The sequence below is a fragment of the Heterodontus francisci genome, chromosome 18 (genome assembly GCF_036365525.1).
Source record: "Heterodontus francisci isolate sHetFra1 chromosome 18, sHetFra1.hap1, whole genome shotgun sequence".
Classification (NCBI taxonomy): Eukaryota; Metazoa; Chordata; class Chondrichthyes; order Heterodontiformes; family Heterodontidae; genus Heterodontus; species Heterodontus francisci.
Window position 1 is genome coordinate 10,959,935 of NC_090388.1, and position 19,510 is coordinate 10,979,444.

The 19,510-nt window shown below is 46.4% G+C and overlaps 1 protein-coding gene across 5 annotated transcripts in view; it reads left to right on the top strand.

Moving 5' to 3' along the window:
• The window catches only part of prmt8b (protein arginine methyltransferase 8b), a 200,324-nt gene extending 185,020 nt beyond the window's left edge, over positions 1–15,304 (top strand). For all 5 annotated transcript variants that reach the window (XM_068050239.1, XM_068050237.1, XM_068050240.1 and 2 more), the window contains 2 exons: positions 2,976–3,097; positions 14,140–15,304. In XM_068050239.1, coding sequence (XP_067906340.1) covers positions 2,976–3,097; positions 14,140–14,223 — 206 coding nt within the window. In that variant the 3' untranslated portion in view covers positions 14,224–15,304. The remainder of the gene's footprint in view (positions 1–2,975; positions 3,098–14,139) is intronic.
• Positions 15,305–19,510: the final 4,206 nt, after the last annotated feature.

Consider the following 19,510-nt stretch of genomic DNA (forward strand, 5'->3'; position numbering starts at 1 on the left):
TGGAATAAATGGAATTTAAATACAGTATGTGAGTTCAACAGTCCTCAGCTGAAATTGTAGTCCTGAAGTCCTCGCTGGGCCACGTGCACGGTTGTGGGCTTGCTTTGCTCAGGGCTCCTGAAGGCAGAAGAGGGGGTTGATTCTTGTCCACTGGTTGCTGGCTGTGGCGGTCTATAGGCTTGAGAGGGTTCCCAGTCACAGCTGGATCTTCTTTTGATATTTGCTGGGGGGAGAGAGAGAGAGAGAGAGAGAGAGAGACCTGCTTTGTTGATGGCTTTTCAGTTACTGCTGTCTGCTGTCTGTGTGACAAAGCTTACAGTTTCTTCAGAGCTGCGCAGGCGGTCACATGACACTATCCGCCCCTTTGTTTTTAGTGAGGTTTTTTCTGGAATCTTCTCTGATTCAAGGTGCTACATGCCTCAAGATGTCCAGTCACGCTTGGAGGGGGTTGGATCTTTCAAAGTCAATGGGTGTAGATGGCCTTGATGACCGTGTTGATAAAGCTATTAGAGGTAATTCAATCACTGAGAGCGAGCTATTGTCTGGCTGGGCTTGGTGAGACTTTTCGTCTCCAGTTTAATCTTCTGGAGTTTCAAATGTATATTGCAGTGACCATCTTTGCTGCCAGTTTTTAAAAAAAAATTAACTTGTAGGATGTTTCCATTAAAAGTCTAATTAGAATTAGAACATTACAGCGCAGTACAGGCCCTTCGGCCCTCGATGTTGCGCCGACCTGTGAAACCATCTGACCTACACTATTCCATTTTCATCCATATGTCTATCCAATGACCACTTAAATGCCCTTAAAGTTGGCGAGTCTACTACTGCTGCAGGCAGGGAGTTCCACGCCCCTACTACTCTCTGAGTAAAGAAACTACCTCTGACATCTGTCCTATATCTATCACCCCTCAACTTAAAGCTATGATATGTAAGGTTCCAACCAATGAAATTAATATTTCCCATTTGGCATATAGGGTTTTCATGACAATAGATTGAGGAATCTAGGATTGTCCTTATCATTCATGATAATTTTGGAAAAGTAAAAGCTTTTGGAAGACAAGACTGGGACTCAGTAAAGCTTGATAGACACTCAAGTAAAAGCAAAATACTGCGGATGCTGGAAATCTGAAATAAAAACAAGAAATGCTGGAAACACTCAGCAGGTCTGGCAGCATCTGTGGAAAGAGAAGCAGAGTTAACGTTTCAGGTCAGTGACCCTTCTTCTCTTTCCACAGATGCTGCCAGACCTGCTGAGTGGTTCCAGCATTTCTTGTTTTTATTTATTATTATTGATAGACACTCAAACTGACTTAGGACAACCTTAGTGCAGACTGTGATTTACACCTTACACTCAGTCACAGCTATAATGACTAATTTTACCAGGTCTGATCAATTAACAAAATAAACACTAACTGGAACTGACAGGCAATTTATGGATCGATGCTAATTCTACTCATTAATACCATGCCTTGGGAGATGACAAAATACATCTTGCAAAGGATGAAAGGGATAGACAGAGTAATTACAGGCCAGTCAGGCCGACCTTGATGCTGGGCAAATTATTGGAAAAAATTCTGAGGGACAGTATAAATCAACATTTAGAAAGTCGCAGATTAATCAAGAACAGTCAACACGGATTTGTTAAGAGAAGGTCTTGCCTGAATAACTTGATTGACCCTGGTTGTTATCTACTCAAAACATTCAATGAGACTAGCACATTTAATCTAGTCTACATGGATTTTAGTAAGGCTTTTGACAAGGTCCCACATGGCAGACTAGTCAGAAAAGTGAAAGCCCATGGGATCCAAGGGCAAGTGGCAAGTTGGATCCAAAATTGGCTCAGTGACAGGAAGCAAAGGGTAATGGTTGATGGGTGTTTTTGTGACTGGAAGGCAGTTTCCAGTATGGTTCTGCAGGGCTCAGTACTAGGTGCCTTGCTTTTCCCAGTATATATCAATGACATGCTTAAATGTAGGAGGCATGATTAAGAAGTTTGCAGATGATACAAAAAATGGTTGTGTGTTTGATAGTGAGGTAGAAAGCTGTAGACTGCAGGAAGATATCAATGAACTGGTCAGGTGGACAGAAAAGTGAGAAATAGAATTCAATTCTGAGAAGTGTGAGATAATACATTTGAGGAGAGAAGACAAGGCAAGGAAATACACAATAAATGGTAGGACACTGAGATGTGTAGAGGAACAGAGGGACCTTGGAGTCCACAAATTCCAGAAAGTAACAGGACAAGTAGATAAGATGGTTAAGAAGGCATACGGGATGCTTTCCTTAAGTAGCCGAGGCATAGAATATAAGAGCAGGGAGGTTATGCTAGAACTACATAAAACACTAGTTAGGCCACAGTTCTCGTCACCGCATTACAGGAAGGATGTGATCACACTGGAGAAGGTATAGAGGAGATTTCTGAAGATGTTTCCAGGAATGGAGAATTTTGGCAATGAGGAAAGATTGGATAGGCTGGGGTTGTTTTCATTAGAACAGAGGAAGCTGAGGGGAAATTTAATTCAGGTGTATAAAATTATAAGGTGCCTAATTAATGTGGCTAGGAGAAACCTTTTTCCCTTAGCAGAGACATCAATAACCAGGGGACATAGATTTAAAGTAATTGGTGGAAGGATTAGAGGGGAGTTGAGGAGAAATGTTTTCATCCGGAGAGTGATGAGGGTCTGGAACTCACTGCCTGAAAAGGTGGTAGAGGCAGAAAAACTCATTCCATTTAAAATAAATACTTGGATATGCATTTGAAGTGCCGTAACCTACAGGGCTACGGACGAAGAGCTGGAAGTGGGATTAGGCTGGATTTGTCTTTTTCAGCTGGCACAGATATTTGAATAAATTGTAGTCAATTGTGCATGTTTTCTAGATTTTTGGATGCTCATAGGAGGTTAACTGTAGAAAACATTTTGAAGAGTGTTTTTTAAGATTGGTAATATTATCGCTGACTTGCCATTATTCTGTAGCTCCTGATGCTCCGTATACACACTGGAAACAGACGGTGTTTTACTTAGAAGACTATCTGACAGTGAAACGGGGAGAGGAGATTTGTGGAACCATAGCAATGAATCCCAATGCAAAAAACAATGTAAGTCAAATCCCAGCATTTCAGCCCCAATAGAAAAATCATCCCTTTTCAATGTAGTTTAACATCACTTTTGGTAACAGTTCTGGTGTTGAAGCAGTGGTTAATGGTTAGTGGTTAATGGTTAGTGGTAGCAGTGGTTAATTTATCTGTTTATCTGCTTTTTATCATTGGGAAAGGAAGCACACCACTCTGGCCCACAAATGACTCCACTGAGTGGCTGCTTCTTAATGCCCCAAATAGGGACGGCCATAAGCTGGCACAAGAAGGTGTAGGTGTGCTGCTGCATTTGTGATCCCAAATCCAGAGAACAATAAAGAAAAGCTCTCGAGCTACAATTTTAGATCATATAGCATTAAACACAGCACGGAAGCAGGCCATTTGGCCTAACCAGTCCATGCTGGCATTTATGCTTCACTCAAGCCTCCTCCAATCCCTCCTCATCTAACTCTATCAGCATGACCCTCTATTCTCGTCTCCCTCATATGCTTATCTAGCTTCCCCTTAAATGCTTCAACCAATTCCTGCGGTAGCAAGTTCCACTTTCTTATTACTTTCTAGGTCAAGAAATTTCTTCTGAATTCTCTATTGGATTTATGAGTGGCTATCTTATATTGATGGCCTCTAGTTTTGCCCTTCCCCACAAGTGGAAACACTCTCACTCTGCATCTCCTCTATCAAAACCTTTCATAAGTTTAAAGACCTCTATAAGAGCACCCCTGAGGTTTCTGTTTTCAGGAGGAAAGAGACCCAGACTGTTCATCCTTTCCTGATAGGTATATCCTCTCAGTTCTGTTATCATCCTTGTAAATCTTTTTTACATCCTCTCCAGTGCCTTAATATCCTATTTACAACATGGCGACCAGAACTATGCACAGTGTTCCAAGTGTGGTCTGGCCAAGGTGGTGGTGTAGTGGTATTGTCACTGGACTAGAGACCCAGGATATTGCTGTGGGGACATGGGTTCAAATCCCACCACAAAAGAAGGTAGAATCTGAATTCAATTAATAAGTGTAGAATTCTAAGTTAGGGTGGCACAGTGGTTAGTACCACAGCCTCACAACTCCAGCAACCTGGGTTGAGTTCTGGGTACTGTCTGTGCAGAGTTTGCAAGTTCTCCCTGTGATTACATGGGTTTCTTCCCATAGCCAAAGACTCACAGGTTGATAGGTAAATTGCCCCGAGTGTAGATAGGTGGTAGGAGAATTGAGGGAAGGTGGGGATGTGGTAGGGAATATGGGATTAATGTAGGATTAGTATAAATGGGTGGTTGTTGGTTGGCACAGACTTGGTGGGCCGAAGGGCCTGTTTCAGTGCTGTATCTCTCTATGACTAATGATGGACATGAAACCACATTGTTGATTGTTGTAAAAACCCATCTGGTTCACAAATGCCCTTTAGGGAAGGAAATCTGCTGTCCTTCCCTGGTCTGGCCTACATGTGACTCCAGCCCCACAGAAATCTGGTTGACTCTGACATGGCCTAGCAAGCCACTCAGTTGTATCTAACTGCTACAAAGTCAATAAAAAGGAATGAAACCGGACAGACCACCCGGCATCAATCTAGGCACCGGAAACGACAATGGCAAACACAGCCCTGTCGACCCTGCAAAGTCCTCCTGACTAACATCTGGGGGCTTGCCCCAAAGTTGGGGGAGCTGTCCTACAGACTAGTCAAACAACAGCCTGACATAGTGATACTCACGAAATCATACCTGACAATGTCCCAGACACCATCACCATCCCCAGATATGTCCTGTCCCACTGGCAGGACAGACCCAGCAGAGGTGGCAGCACAGTGGTATACAGTCAGGAGGGAGTTACCCTGGGAGGTCTCAACATTGACTCTGGATCCCATGAAGTCTCATGGCATCAGGTCAAACATGGGCAAGAAAACCTCCTGCTGATGAGTCAGCCCTCCTCCATGTTGAACACCACTTGGAGGAAGCACTGAGGGTGGCAAGGATGCAGAATGTACACTGGGTGGGGGACTTCAATGTCCATCACCAAGAGTGGCTCGGTAGCACCACTACTGACCGAGCTGGTGGAGTCCTATAGGACATAGCTGCTAGACTGGGTCTGCAGCAGGTGGTGAGGGAAAAACATACTTGACCTCGCCCTCACCAATCTGCCTGCTGCAAATGTATCTGTCTATGACAGTATTGGTAGGAGTGACCACCGCACAGTCCTTGTGGAGACGAAGTCCCGCCTTCACATTGAGGATACCGTCTATCGTGTTGTGTGGCACTATCACTGTGCTAAATGGGATAGATTTCGAACAGATCTAGCAACACAAAACTAGGCCTCCATGAGGCACTGTGGGGCAGCAGCAGAATTGCACTCAACCACAATCTGTGACCTCATGGCCCGGCATGTCCCCCACTCTACCATTACCATCAAGCCAGGAGACCAACCCTGGTTCAATGAAGAGTGCAGCAGGGCATGCCAGGAGTAGCACCAGGCATACCTAAAAATGAGGTGTCAACCTGGTGAAGCTACAACAGAGGACTACTTGCGTGCCAAACTGTGTAAGCAGCATGCAATAGACAGAGCTATATGATCCCATAACCAATGGATCAGATCTAAGCTCTACAGTCCTGCCACATCCAACCGTGAATGGTGGTGGACAATTAAACAACTAACTGGAGGAAGTGGCTCCACAAATATCCCCATCCTCAATGATGGGGGAGCCCAGCACATCAAAGTGAAAGATAAGGCTGAAGCATTTGCAACAATCTTCAGCCAGAAGTGCCAATTTGATGATCCATCTCAGCCTCCCCCTGAAGTCCCCAGCATCACAGATGCCAGACTTCAGCCAATTCGATTCACGCTGTGTGATAACAAGAAACGACTGAAGGCACTGGATACTGCAAAGGCTATGGGCCCTGACAATATTTCAGTAATAGTACTGAAGACCTGTGCTCCAGAACTTGCCGTGCCCCTAGCCAAGCTGTTCCAGTACAGCTACAACACTGGCATCTATCCAACTATGTGGAAAATTGCCCAGGTTTGTCCTGTACACAAAACGCAGGACAAGTCCAATCAGGCCAATTGCCGCCCCATCACCCTACTCTCAATCATCAGGAAAGTGATGGAAGGTGTCATCAACAGTGGTATCAAGCAGCGCTTGCTTAGCAATAACCTGCTCAGTGACACTCAGTTTGAGTTCTGCCAGGGCCACTCAGCTCCTGACCTCATCACAGCCTTTGTTCAAATATGGACAAAAGAGCTGAACTCAGGAGGTGAGGTGAGAGTGACTGCCCTTGACATCAAGGCAGCATTTGACCGAGTATGGCATCAAGGAGCCCGAGCAAAACTGGAGTCACTGGAAATCAGGGGAAACTCTCCACTGATTGGGTCATACCTAACGCAAAGGAAGATGGTTGTTGGAGGTCAATCATCTGAGCTCCAGGACATCACTGCAGGAGTTCCTCAGGGTAGTGTCCTAGGCCCAACCATCTTCAGCTGCTTCATCAATGACCTTCCTTCAATCATAAGGTCAGAAGTGGGGATGTTCGCTGATGATTGCACAATGCTCAGCACCATTCGTGACTCCTCAGATACTGAAGCAGTCAGTGTAGAAATGCAGCAGGACCTTGACAATATCCAGGCTTGGGCTGATAAGTGGCAAGTAACATTCGTGCCACACAAGTGCCAGGCAATGACCATCTCCAACAAGAGAGAATCTAACCATCTCCCCTTGACAATCAATGGCATTACCATCGCTGAATCCCCCACTATCAACATCCTAGGGGCTACCATTGACCAGAAACTGTACTGGAGTAGCCATATAAATACCATGGCTACAAGAGCAGGTCACAGGCTAGGAATCCTGAGGCGAGTAACTCAGCTCCTGACTCCCCAAAGCCTCTCCACCATCTACAAGGCACAAGTCAGGAGTGTGATGGAATACTCTCCACTTACCTGGATGGGTGCAGCTCCAACAACACTCAAGAAGCTCGACACCATCCAGGACAAAGCAGCCCACTTGATTGGCACCCCATCGACAAACATTCACTCCCTCCACCACCGACGCACAGTGGCAGCAGTGTGTACCATCTACAAGATGCACTGCAGCAACACCCCAAGGCTCCTTAGACAGCACCTTCCAAACCCGCGACCTCTATCAACTAGAAGGACAAGAGCAGCAAATGCATGGGAACACAACCACCTACAAGGTCCCCTCCAAGTCACACACCATCCTGACTTGGAACTATATCGCCGTTCCTTCACTGTCGCTGGGTCAAAATCCTGGAACTCCCTTCCTAACAGCACTGTGGGTGTACCTACCCCAAATGGACTGCAGCGGTTCAAGAAGGCAGCTCACCATCATATTCTCAAGGGCAATTAGGAATGGGCAATTAATACTGGCCTAGCCAGTGACGCCCACATCTCATGAATGAATAAAAAAAAAGAATGTATGATTAAACTGATCACAACTGCTTAGGGAAGTTTGCAAAGTTGCAATACTTCCTCTGTTTTCATGGAATTTTGGTTGTGACAAGTAGTCCTTTCTGCTGCCTAAAATGAATGATTGTAGTCAGATTATTGAAGCACTTCTCTAACTGTAATTTTGTCTCAACAGAATGCGATGAAGCAGCTTCTTCCGTCGTTTGTCATAACAAATAAAGACAATTGTTGTATGTTTCAGCTGTTTGAATTACTTGGTGTTAACAGCATTGACTTTCTCATTGCAAAAACAGGGAGTTGAGTAACAGGAAGGGGATAAAGTAACAAGTTGATTTCTGCAACACCTCCTTTCATTAACAGTCTTTCCTCTAATTAACCAAATCAATATTCAAAGGATGGAAGGGTTAGGGGAAATCCAGGAACGTGTTGTGTATCACAGTCAATATTAGATCACCAGAAATTACTGCGCCTCGGGGGAAACATCTTTGGAAAAAGACAATGGCCAATTGTCCCCTCCATTACGCTTCAAAAAAGGCCACAGACAGGTTATAAAGAGGTCGCATCCATTACCAGGTGTGCTGCATGAACGAATGTTGGGAAACTCATTGCCACATTTCAATATTTAATTGAAGCTTCCCCTATTTTAGCCGAGTGCTTCATTTGTCGCTGGATGCGTCCTCTTTATAACCTGTCTGTGGCCTTTTTTGAAGCGTAATGGACCATTGTCTTTTTCCAAAGATGTTTCCCCCGAGGCGCAGTAATTTCTGGTGATCTAATATTGACTGTGATACACAACACGTTCCTGGATTTCCCCTAACCCTTCCATCCTTTGAATATTGATTTGGTTAATTAGAGGAAAGACTGTTAATGAAAGGAGGTGTTGCAGAAATCAACTTGTTACTTTATCCCCTTCCTGTTACTCAACTCCCTGTTTTTGCAATGAGAAAGTCAATGCTGTTAACACCAAGTAATTCAAACAGCTGAAACATACAACAATTGTCTTTATTTGTTATGACAAACGACGGAAAAAGCTGCTTCATCGCATTCTGTTGAGGCAAAATTACTGTCAGAGAAGTGCTTCAATAATCTGACTACAATCATTCATTTTAGGCAGCAGAAAGGACTACTTGTCACAACCAAAATTCCATGAAAACAGAGGAAGCATTGCAACTTTGCAAACTTCCCTAAGCGATTGTGATCAGTTTAATTATACATTCTTTTTTTTATTCATTCATGGGATGTGGGCATCGCTGGCTAAGCCAGCATTTATTGCCCATTCCTAACTGCCCTTGAGAATATGATGGTGAGCTGCCTTCTTGAACCGCTGCAGTTCATGTGGGGTAGGTACACCCACAGTGCTGTTAGGAAGGGAGTTCCAGGATTTTGACCCAGCGACAGTGAAAGAACGGCGATATAGTTCCAAGTGAGGATGGTGTGTGACTTGGAGGGGAACTTGCAGGTGGTGGTGTTCCCATGCATTTGCTGCTCTTGTCCTTCTAGTTGGTAGAGGTTGTGGGTTTGGAAGGTGCTGTCTAAGGAGCCTTGGTGCGTTGCTGCAGGTCATACCTGTGGCAAATCTGGTCATCTGACGGCCAACTGCAACTCACTCACCTGCAAGAACTGGAAGAATTAAGGGCATTAGACCAAGGACTGTAAACAGAGTAAGTGCTGCAACTTGTGCAGTGAGGCAGGCCACCTCTACAAAACCTGCCCCAAACGCTGCCTCAGTTATGCACAGGTGGCAAGGTCCAAGGAAAGGCCGGGAGAAGGAACGGTGAACACGTCTGGTGCTGGGAGGAAGAGAAGCAATCCTCCCCGCAGCGATAAAAATCTACCTAAGAAGGAGAAGAAAGGGGAGGCAGCTGCAACCAGCGACCCAACATCTACCCCGTGCCCGGAAAACCCTCCTCTACAGACAGAATCAATGGAGGAGGAGGCAGCAGATGGACAAACTGGTCAGTGGCAAGTGGTAAAACGGAAAACCACAAAGAAGAAGCCTCCAAAAAAGGAACAGGTCACCACCCAAACCAGTGGCAAGAGGAGGCTACCGTTTGAGATAGACTACAGCATGAGGAAAGACGGCACCTGCAAAAGAAGCGGCAGAACTCAAAGGTGCTGGAAGAGCAAAGCTCCCCAGCTCCTGGGCACTGGAAGCTGTGACAGGCCCAGCGCCCCAACCCCAAAGCTCTGAACACAGCGAGATGCCCTGCACACCCCAGCTCCGGGAGACCAAGAGCAGCGAAGCGTCTGGTGCACTCCAGCTCTGGGAAGCGGGAGCAGTGATGACTTCAAGGAGAGACAGAGGGGAAAGACACCACCAGCAGAGGACAGCCCAAGCCTTGCTGCAAACAAGACCCCCCAACCCCGATGTCACCCCAGTGGAACAAAACCCCCATGAGTAACCAGGAGGGCTTTCTAAACCCCCATGAGTAACCAGGAGGGCTTTCTAAGCCCAACGAATGTGAAACAGCTTGTGTACACTATGGGTATGCAGGAAATTACCCAAGGACTGGGACTAGCAAGGACTCCTGGTGTGGTAAGCAACACCCAACTTTAAAATGGGTATAAAGATTGCTTTGAGTAACGGACGTAGCGTTAAATCCACTACATGATGTGTTTTGACCTTGGATTACCTCACCAAGGTCAAAGCTGACCTACTGTTTCTGCAGGAGTGTGGAATCCTGCACCTCAGCACGTACAGGCAATGGTCATGATGGTGGTCCCTCGGGCCATCGATTTGGTCAAGGGGAAATGATTCCTGTTCCTCTGGCCTGGGTATTCTGCTGCGGGGAGGTAACTTCACCATCTCCGATGTTAAGGACATGGTTGGTGGTCGGCTCCTCGCAGCAGTTGTAATGTACAACAATGCTCCGCTCCGGATAACCAATGTGCACGCCCCGGTTCAATGCAACGAGTGACTGACCGTCCTCCAGCAGCTCCCACTGCTGCTGGCGACGTCCAGGCTGATCATTCTAGGCGGTGACTTCAACTACATCATTGATGCAGCTGGATGATCCGGCAGTGACGACAGCAAATTGGACACTACGTCCAGATTCCTAATGGAAACAGTAAAAGATGCCAAGCTTCACGGCGTCTTCAGCAAACCTGCAGACGGAGCGCAGCGTAGATACACCTGGTCAAGATCGGACGGGTCTGCCCATTCCAGGATTGACTTCCTGTTTATGTCCCGTGCTTTCACGGTCAGATCCACCGATGTCAAGCCAGTGTTCTTCTCTGACCATTGCCTCTTACTGGCCAACTGTCACTTACAGGACAACCAGCGGGTTGGCAGGGGGACGTGGAAGCTGAATGTTACACTGCTAACCCCAGAGAACACTGAGGAACTCAAAAGGGATTACAAAGGATGGAGAACCGTGAAACTCCTCTTTGAGTCTCCAGTTCACTGGTGAGAGGCAATCAAGGAGAACATCAAGAGGTTCGTTATCCTCAAAGGTGTTCAGAGGGCGAGAGACAGAGGGAAATGTCCTGACTCCAGAAAAGAATGCAAAATCTGCTCCAGCTGCAGAAGATGGGGGTCGAGGTCAAGGAGGATCTCCAAGAGGTGAAGAGCCAGCAGGCCTCGCTCTTTGCCACAGAGGCCTCCAAGATCATCTTCCAGTCCAGAGCCTGCTCCGTTGAGCAGGATGAGACGTGCTTGTAATTTTTCTTCCAAAAGGTACATGGAGAGAGCTCTGTGATCAGCAGCCTGAAGGATGAGGATGGCTCGGTAACATCATCGCAGTTCAACATACTAAAGATCAGCAAATCCTTTTATGCTGGGCTGTACGACGTGAAGCCCACGGACAGCAAGGCTTCCCAGTCCTTCCTGTCATCTACCATGGATGTCTTGGATGACAGTATGCGGGACAGTCTATACAAAGCGCTAACTCTGGACGAGCTGACAAACGCTGTCAGGTCCTTTGAGATGAGTAAAACTCCCGGAGGTGACGGCTTACCGGTTGAGTTGTATTCGGCTTTGTGGGACTGGGTCGGCCCAGACCTGCTGGAAGTATACGAGAATATGCTTCTGGCTGGCCGCATGTCAGAATCCATGAGGAAAGGCATCATCACCCTCATCTACAAGCGGAAGGGGAAGAGGGCAGAAATCAGAAATTGGCGGCCCATCTCACTGCTTAATGTAGACGACAAGATTCTGTCCAAAGTCATCACCAGTCGGGTCAAATCTGCTTTGGAGTTGGTGATTCACCCTGATCAGACCTGCACTGTACTCCGCAGAAAGATCTCTGATCGCCTCGTGCTACTCAGGGATACAATAGCCTACGTATGGGACAGGAGGGTGGACACCTGCTTCATCAGCTTGGACCAGGAGAAGGCTTTTGACAGGATATCACACACCTACTTGATGGACATGCTCTCCAAAATGGGGTTTGGGGAAGGAATCTGCAATTGGATCCAACTGCTCTACACAAACATCAGTAGCGCAGTCTCAATCAATGGGTGGGAATTAGAAAGTTTCCTGATCAAATCTGGAGTCAGACAGGGCTGTCCTCCCTCTCCTGTCTTGTTTGTTTGCTGTATTGAACCCTTTTCTGAGTCCATTAGGAAGAATGTGAGCATTAGAGGAGTGACAATCCCAGGCAGCGGAGGCACTCAGGTTAAAACCTCCCTGTACATGGATGACGTCGCCGTCTTCTGCTCGGATCCGCTGTCTGTTCACAGACTGATGAGCATCTGTGACCAGTTCGAACTGGCCTCGGGTGCCAAAGTCAACCACGGCAAGAGTGAGGCCATGGTTCTTTGGGAACTGGGCCAACCGATCGTTTGTCCCCTTCACCGTCAGGTCAGAATACCTGAAGGTGCTGGGGATATGGTTCGGAAGGGCCGGAGCGTGCGCCAAAACCTGGGAGGAGTGAGTAGCCAGGGTACACCATAAACTGAGCATGTGGAACCAGTCTTCTCTCTCCATTGTGGGTAAGAACCTGGTCATCAGGTGCGAGGCGTTCACGTTGTTGCTGTATGTGGTGCAGGTATGGCCCATATCCCACTTCTGTGCTGTGGCAGTCCCTGAGTCATTTTCCGCTTTATCTGGAGATACAAAATGGACTGGGACGGGAGGGACATGATGTTCAAACCTCTGGATAAGGGCGGAAAAAACGTACCCAACATCGCCCTCATCCTGATGACTACCTCCGTGTGTGGCTGTATCAAGCTGTGCGTAGAGCCCCAGTACGCAAACACCAAGTGTCACTACGTGCTGAGGTTCCATCTGTCGCCGGTGTTGTGAAGGATGTGTCTGGTCACATTGCCGCGGAACACTCCATCCAGTTGGACCGTGCCATACCACCTACCCTTTGTGGAAAAGTTTGTGCGGAAAAACACCGTTGACCACCAATCTATCAGGCTGTGGTCTGCATGGAATGTCCTCAAGGCTCTACAGGAAAAGGAGATGGTGGATCCTGTCGGATGGTTCCCCGAGCAGACTGCCAAAGTCATTTGGCGGAATGCCTCATCACCAGAACTTTCAAACAAGCACCAAGACATAGCTTGGCTGATGGTGAGAAGGGCCCTCCCCGTCAGATCCTTCCTGAACTCCCGAAGTCTCGCCCCCTCCACATGCTGCCCTCGAGGTGGCTGTGGTGGGGAAGAGACAGTTTCCCACCTCCTTCTGGAATGTGTCTTTACAAAGCAGGTGTGGAAAGGGATGCAGTGGTTTTTGTCGCGGTTCATCCCAAGTAGCTCTGTAACACAGGGGTCTGTGCTCTACGGGCTGTTCCCAGGGACGCACACCGAGATGAACATCAACTGTTGCTGGAGGACCATCAATTCGGTAAAAGACGCTCTTTGGTCTGCCCGAAACTTGCTGGTCTTCCAGTGCAAAGAGTTGTCCACAATCGAGTGCTGCAGACTGGCACATTCCAAGGTCCAGGACTACGTGCTGAGGGCACTTGTGGCAGAACCTGCCTCTCAAGGATTGGCCTTCACAGCCATCAGCAAAGGTGCACCAAGAGAAGACACCCCACCTCAATGGATGAACACACGTCCATCATCTTTCATAGATGGAAGGGTGCCAACCAACCAGGTTTTGATACAGTCGACACAGAGAGAATGTTTCCATTTGTGGAGAAGAACAAAACTAGAGGTCATCAATAGAAGATAGTCATCAAGAAATCAAATTGGGAATTCAGAAGAAACTTTTTCTATGCAGAGAGTGGTGAGAATGTGAAACCTACTCCACAGGGAGCAGTTGAAGTGAATAATATAGATGCATTTAAGGGGAGGCTAGACAAGCACATGAGGGAGAAGGGAATAGAGGGTTATGCTGATAGAATCACAGAATCGTTACAGCACAGAAGGAGGCCATTTGGCCCATCATGTCTGCATCAGCTCTCCGAATGAACAATTAGATGAGAAAAAAAGAGGAGGAGGCTTAAGTGGAGTACAAACACCGGCATGGGCCGAATGGCCCGTTTTTGTGCTGTATATCCTATGTAATTCTGTGTAATCTGAAGGGCTACAATTAACATTGAACTGTGTTCCTTACAGACAGTGCTACGTCTGCTGCAATACTTGTAGTTTAATTTCAGATGGAGGAAATGAATTCAATTTGTGATTCTGTAATAATGATAGTAATTTTCATCGTTTGAGATAAAGAATCTTAATTTGCTTTTCTTGCAGCGTGATCTAGATTTCACCCTGCACCTGGATTTCAGAGGCCAACTGTGCGAAGCATCTCTGTCTCATGATTACAAAATGCGTTAAGTGCACTCCCTTGGAAGAATTACATGTCAGATCTTCCCATCACATTTGAAGTGATTCTAGGATTATGAATATTTAAGATGAGAAATGCTGCAGCTGACAATATTCCTGCAACACAGGAATATGCTGTGAGAAAAACAGAACAATCATTTCTGCCTTTTGGTTTCAAAGTGGTACTTCTCCGTTTAACTGGTACTATACACAGTTACTGGCACAAAATGTTCCAGCATTTGGAAATCAAAACCGTAAGCTTTGATGTGAAGGCTGTTATTTGTTTTAAGAGCCTGTCATTTGAAGCAGAAATGTTCTCAGACTGAATGCCAGGATCAGCTTAATTTTTTTAGTCAGATATTAATGGTTGTTTCACACCTGCTTGTAAGAAGTGCTGAAATTATTTTTGTTAAAAACTTGCGTCAAAATTAGCAATTGAAGACTCTCAAAGTCCTGTGCAAATCTTAGAAATTAAATTTCAGACTAGGGGAATTTTCACTAACTACATTTCATGTGACAAGATTAAATATCTGCCAGAGAAGAAATGGTCACACAGATGTTCATCTTGCTTATCTTCGTTGCATTCAGCTTGGACAAGTAACGAGAATCAAATTATTTTAAATCTCTTCATGCTAGCTTACTTTGGATTTTTAAGGACAAAATGTTTACCTTAAGCATTTGCTAAAAATAGCTCATCTCATGTATAATTCATGCAAAGAATGTAAATTATTCAGTAACAGATTAACTGCAAGTTGCAAAAATAGAATTTAATTTGCTTTTAATTATCACATTTGTGTAAATGAATACCATGAAGTTACAAGTGTTGCTTGATAGGAACTGATTTTTTAAAAAAGTAAGAAATTGTAGTTTGTGTTGCTGTCTAACCTAGTACTGAATTCAGAATGACAGGGTTGTGTGTGTTCTCATCTAATGATGACAGCGTGTAGTTGAAATGAAATATTTGCCAAAATGTTGGGTGGTAACCTTTCCCATTAATGTTTCTTCTTTTACTACAACATTAATCAAATCATTTGTAATTTTATTTTTATTTAGACAAATTTCGTTAAAGATTTACCGATATGTTTTTTTTAAAATGCTATGAATTCATTTATTCACCAATTAAACTACAAATGGTCTTCCCATTTTGCTTTAGTGGCTGTGATGTGTGTGTCGCTGGCAAGGCCAGCATTTGTTGCCCTTGAGAAGGTGCTGGTGATCTCCCTTCTTCAATTGCTGCCATCCTTGGGGTGCAGGTACATCCACAGTACTGTTAGGAAGGGAGCTCCAGGATTTTGACTCCGCAGCGATGAAGGAATGGCGATATAGTTCCATGACTTGGAGGAGAACTTGCAGGTGGTGGCGTTCCCATGCAATTGTGAAAGTTCCCTTTAATTTAACCCACAGTAAACTGGCATAAAGTGCAGTTACATCTGGCCAGCAGCAATTTGCAAAGCACCACCCAGGTGAGTGGCAGAACTGCACCAGTTGTAGCCTTTTCCGTTGTGGTGGGGATCCAGTCAACATCTGCCAAACATATAATTGAATAACTTCACACTGTTTCTTTTCAAATAAACACAAGGAAGAAAGAAATAGGATCGAATAGAAGGATATGTTGATGGAGTGGGGCGAACTAGGGAGGGAGGCGGCTCGTGTGGAGCATAAACACCAGCAGCCGGCCTGAATGGCCTGTTTCTGCACTGTAAATACTATGTAATTTTATTTGATAACGCTCCTGTGAAGCACATTGGGATCTTTTACTATGTTAAAGGAGCTATATAAATGCAAGTTGTTGTTGTAGCAATTGTATATATATACACACACACACGCCGCCGGAATGCAGTGGGAAGTGGTGTAGGCTGCATCCTGATATAAGTACCAAGTTGTTCACCCAAATTCAGGGGGTCTCCATCTATGTGTATGAGGATGGTAGGTGTCAGAATTACCCAGGGAAATCAGCCTGTGTAGCCCTTCCACCACTGCAATAACTTGTTGTTTTGGAGTAAGTGGGGGTGGGTGAGAGGGTTGAGAGAGGTTATTGGTCCCCATCATAAAGAACTGTGATGGGTTAACTGGAGCCTCTCTTTTTAAAATGCTGCATTTAAATCATTGAAACCAATGTTGAAATGGACCTTTGGTGGTTGGGGAGGGGGATGTCCAGACCACAATCTCTCCTCTACCCCCAGGTGGGGCCTACTGCAATCAACCAACAGGCCAGGTATTCACAGTAATCATAGAGAAGTCCCTGTGAGGCCACTGATGTGGAAACTCCAAGTGTTGGGAATTCTTGCCCCAGCTCCACTCCTGCCTACCCTGCTAGCGTTGGAACAGGCAGATGGATGGCCTTCTTTTGCCTGCATTTTGCAGGGTTTCTTGACAGCGAACTATCAGCCATCATTACCCCTCTGAAACTTCAAGAATTAGTGTATGGCAGATAAATGTGGAAATCCTGAAGTTGCAGTCTGTTACTCACTGCCCCACCACAGGCTGTGCAAGAGCTGGAATCAGCGAAATCAATTGATGAGGCAAGAACTTCCACTTTCCCCCCGTCATCTTTTTCCTTTTTGGCCTCCTTGTCTCGAGAGACAATGGGTAAACGCCTAGAGGTGGTCAGTGGTTTGTGGAGCAGCGCCTGGAGTGGCTATAAAGGCCAATTCTAGAGTGACAGACTCTTCCACAGGTGCTGCAGAAAAAATTGGTTGTCGGGGTTGTTACACAGTTGGGTCTCTCCTTGCACTTCTGTCTGTTTTCCTGCCAACTGCTAAGTCTCTTCGACTTTCCTCTCTGCAGCCCCACCTTTATGGCTGTCCGCCAGCTCTGGCGATCACTGGCTACTGACTCCCACGACTTGTGGTCAATGTCACAAGACTTCATATCGCGTTTGCAAATGTCTTTAAAGCGGAGACATGGACGGCTTGTGGGTCTGATACCAGTGACGAACTCGCTGTACAATACGTCCTTGGGGATCCTGCCATCTTCCATGCGGCTCACATGGCCAAGGCATCGCAAGCGCCGCTGGCTCAGTAGGGTGTATATGCTAGGGATGTTGGCCGCCTCGAGGACTTCTGCATTGGAGATACGGTCCTGCCACCTGATGCCAAGTATTCTCCAGAGGCAGCGAAGATGGAATGCGTTGAGACATCACTCTTGGCTGACATACGTTGTCCAGGCCTTGCTGCCATAGAGCAAGGTATTGAAGGCACAGGACTGAAACACTCGGACTTTTGTGTTCCGTATCAGTGCGCCATTTTCCCACACTCTCTTGGCCAGTCTGGACATAGCAGCGGATGCCTTTCCCATGCGCTTGTTGATTTCTGTATCGAGAGATAGGTTGCTGGTGATGGCTGAGCCTAGGTAGGTGAACCCTTGAACCACTTCCAGAGTGTGGTCGCCGATATTGATGGATGGAGCATTTCTGACGTCCTTTCGGTTTCTTGAAACTGATGGTTAGGCCAAATTCATTGCAGGCAGCCGCAATCCTGTCGATGAGTCTCTGCAGACACTCTTCAGTGTGGGATGTTAAAGCAGCATCGTCAGCAAAGAGGAGTTCCCTGACGAGGACTTTCCGTACTTTAGTCTTCGCTCTTAGGCGGGCAAGGTTGAACAACCTGCCATCTGATCTTGTGTGGAGGAAAATTCCTTCTTCTGAAGACTTAAATGCATGGGAGAGCCGCAGGAAGAAGATGATCCTAAACAGTGTGGGTGCGAGAACACAGCCCTGTTTCACACCACTCAGGATAGGAAAGGGGTCTGATGAGGCGCCGCTATGCTGAATTGTGCCTTTCATATTGTCATGGAACGAGGTGATGATACTTAGTAGCTTTGGTGGACATCCGATCTTTGCTAGTAGTCTGAAGAGACCACGTCTGCTGACGAGGTCAAAGGCTTTGGTGAGTTCTATGAAACGTAGAGGGGCATCTGTTGTTCGCGGCATTTCTCCTGTAGCTGGTGAAGGGAGAACAGCACATCAATAGTGGATCTCTCTGCTCGAAAGCCACACTGTGCCTCAGGGTAGACACGCTCAGCCTGCTTCTGGAGCCTGTTTAAAGCAACTCGAGTGAAGACTTTCCCCACTATGCTGAGCAGGGAGATTCCATGGTAGTTGTTGCAGTCACTGCGTTCACCCTTGTTCTTATAGAGGCTGATGATATTGGCATCGCGCATGTCCTGTGGTATTGCTCCCTCATCCCAGCACAGGCAAAGCAGTTTATGAAGTGCTGACAGTATAGCAGGCTTGGCACTCTTGATTATTTCAGGGGTAATGCCGTCCTTTCCAGGGGCTTTTCCACTGGCTAGAGAATCAATGGCATCACTGAATTCCGATTTTGTTGGCTATTTGTCCAGCTCATCCATGACTGGCAGAGACTGGGCTGCATTGAGGGCAGTATCAGTGACATTTTCTCTGGAGTACAGTTCTAGGTAGTGCTTCATTTGCTTGCTTTGGGGGCGATCTTCTTGATGGTAGGCCCAAAAGCTCTCTTAATGCCGTCGTACATTCCTCTGATGTTTCCGGTGTCAGAGGCCAGCTGAATATGACAGCATAGGTGTTGCCAATAGTCGTTTGCACAGCGTCTGGCTTTTCTTTGCACGGTACTAAGGATGTAACTCGCTGGGGGCTTTCTTGTAGTTCAGCAGTGCAGTGTGCTGAGTGGCTATGACAGGTTCCATCTCTTCAAAGTGAGATTGAAACCAGTCTGCATTTTGCTTCTCATGTTTGCCAAAGGTGGTCATTGCTGAGTCATAGATGACGTCGCTAATGTGGTCCCACTTGGTCTCTGCATCCCCTGCAGGATTGTTTTGAAGGGCTTTTTCAAGCGAATTGAGAAACTTTTGTTACAGCTGTGGGTAAGAAATTCTGGTAGTGCTGATGCGTGGGCAGCCATTCTGCTTGGATTGATGTAGCTTCTTTGGTTTAGGTCTAACTTTACTGCAGACTAGGGAGTGGTCGGCGTCGCAGTTCGCACTGTGGAAGCTGCGTGTGATTTGAACACTGTTTATGGAGGCTCACCTTGTGATGATGAGGTCCAGCTGGTGCCAAGGACGTGATCTTAGGTGTCTCCATGAAACCTGGTGACAGGATTTAGTTTGAAAGAACGAGTTGGTGATGCAGAGGTTGTGGTAGGTACACAACTCCAGCAGTCATGGTAGGTACACAACTCCAACAGTCTCTGTCCATTCTCATTCATCCTTGCCATGCCATAGCACCCGAGGCAGGAGGGCCATGTGTCATGGTTGGCCCCAACCCTGGCGTTAAAGTCCCCCAGCAGGAACAAATGTTCAATATCACTGTTAGAAACCCCAC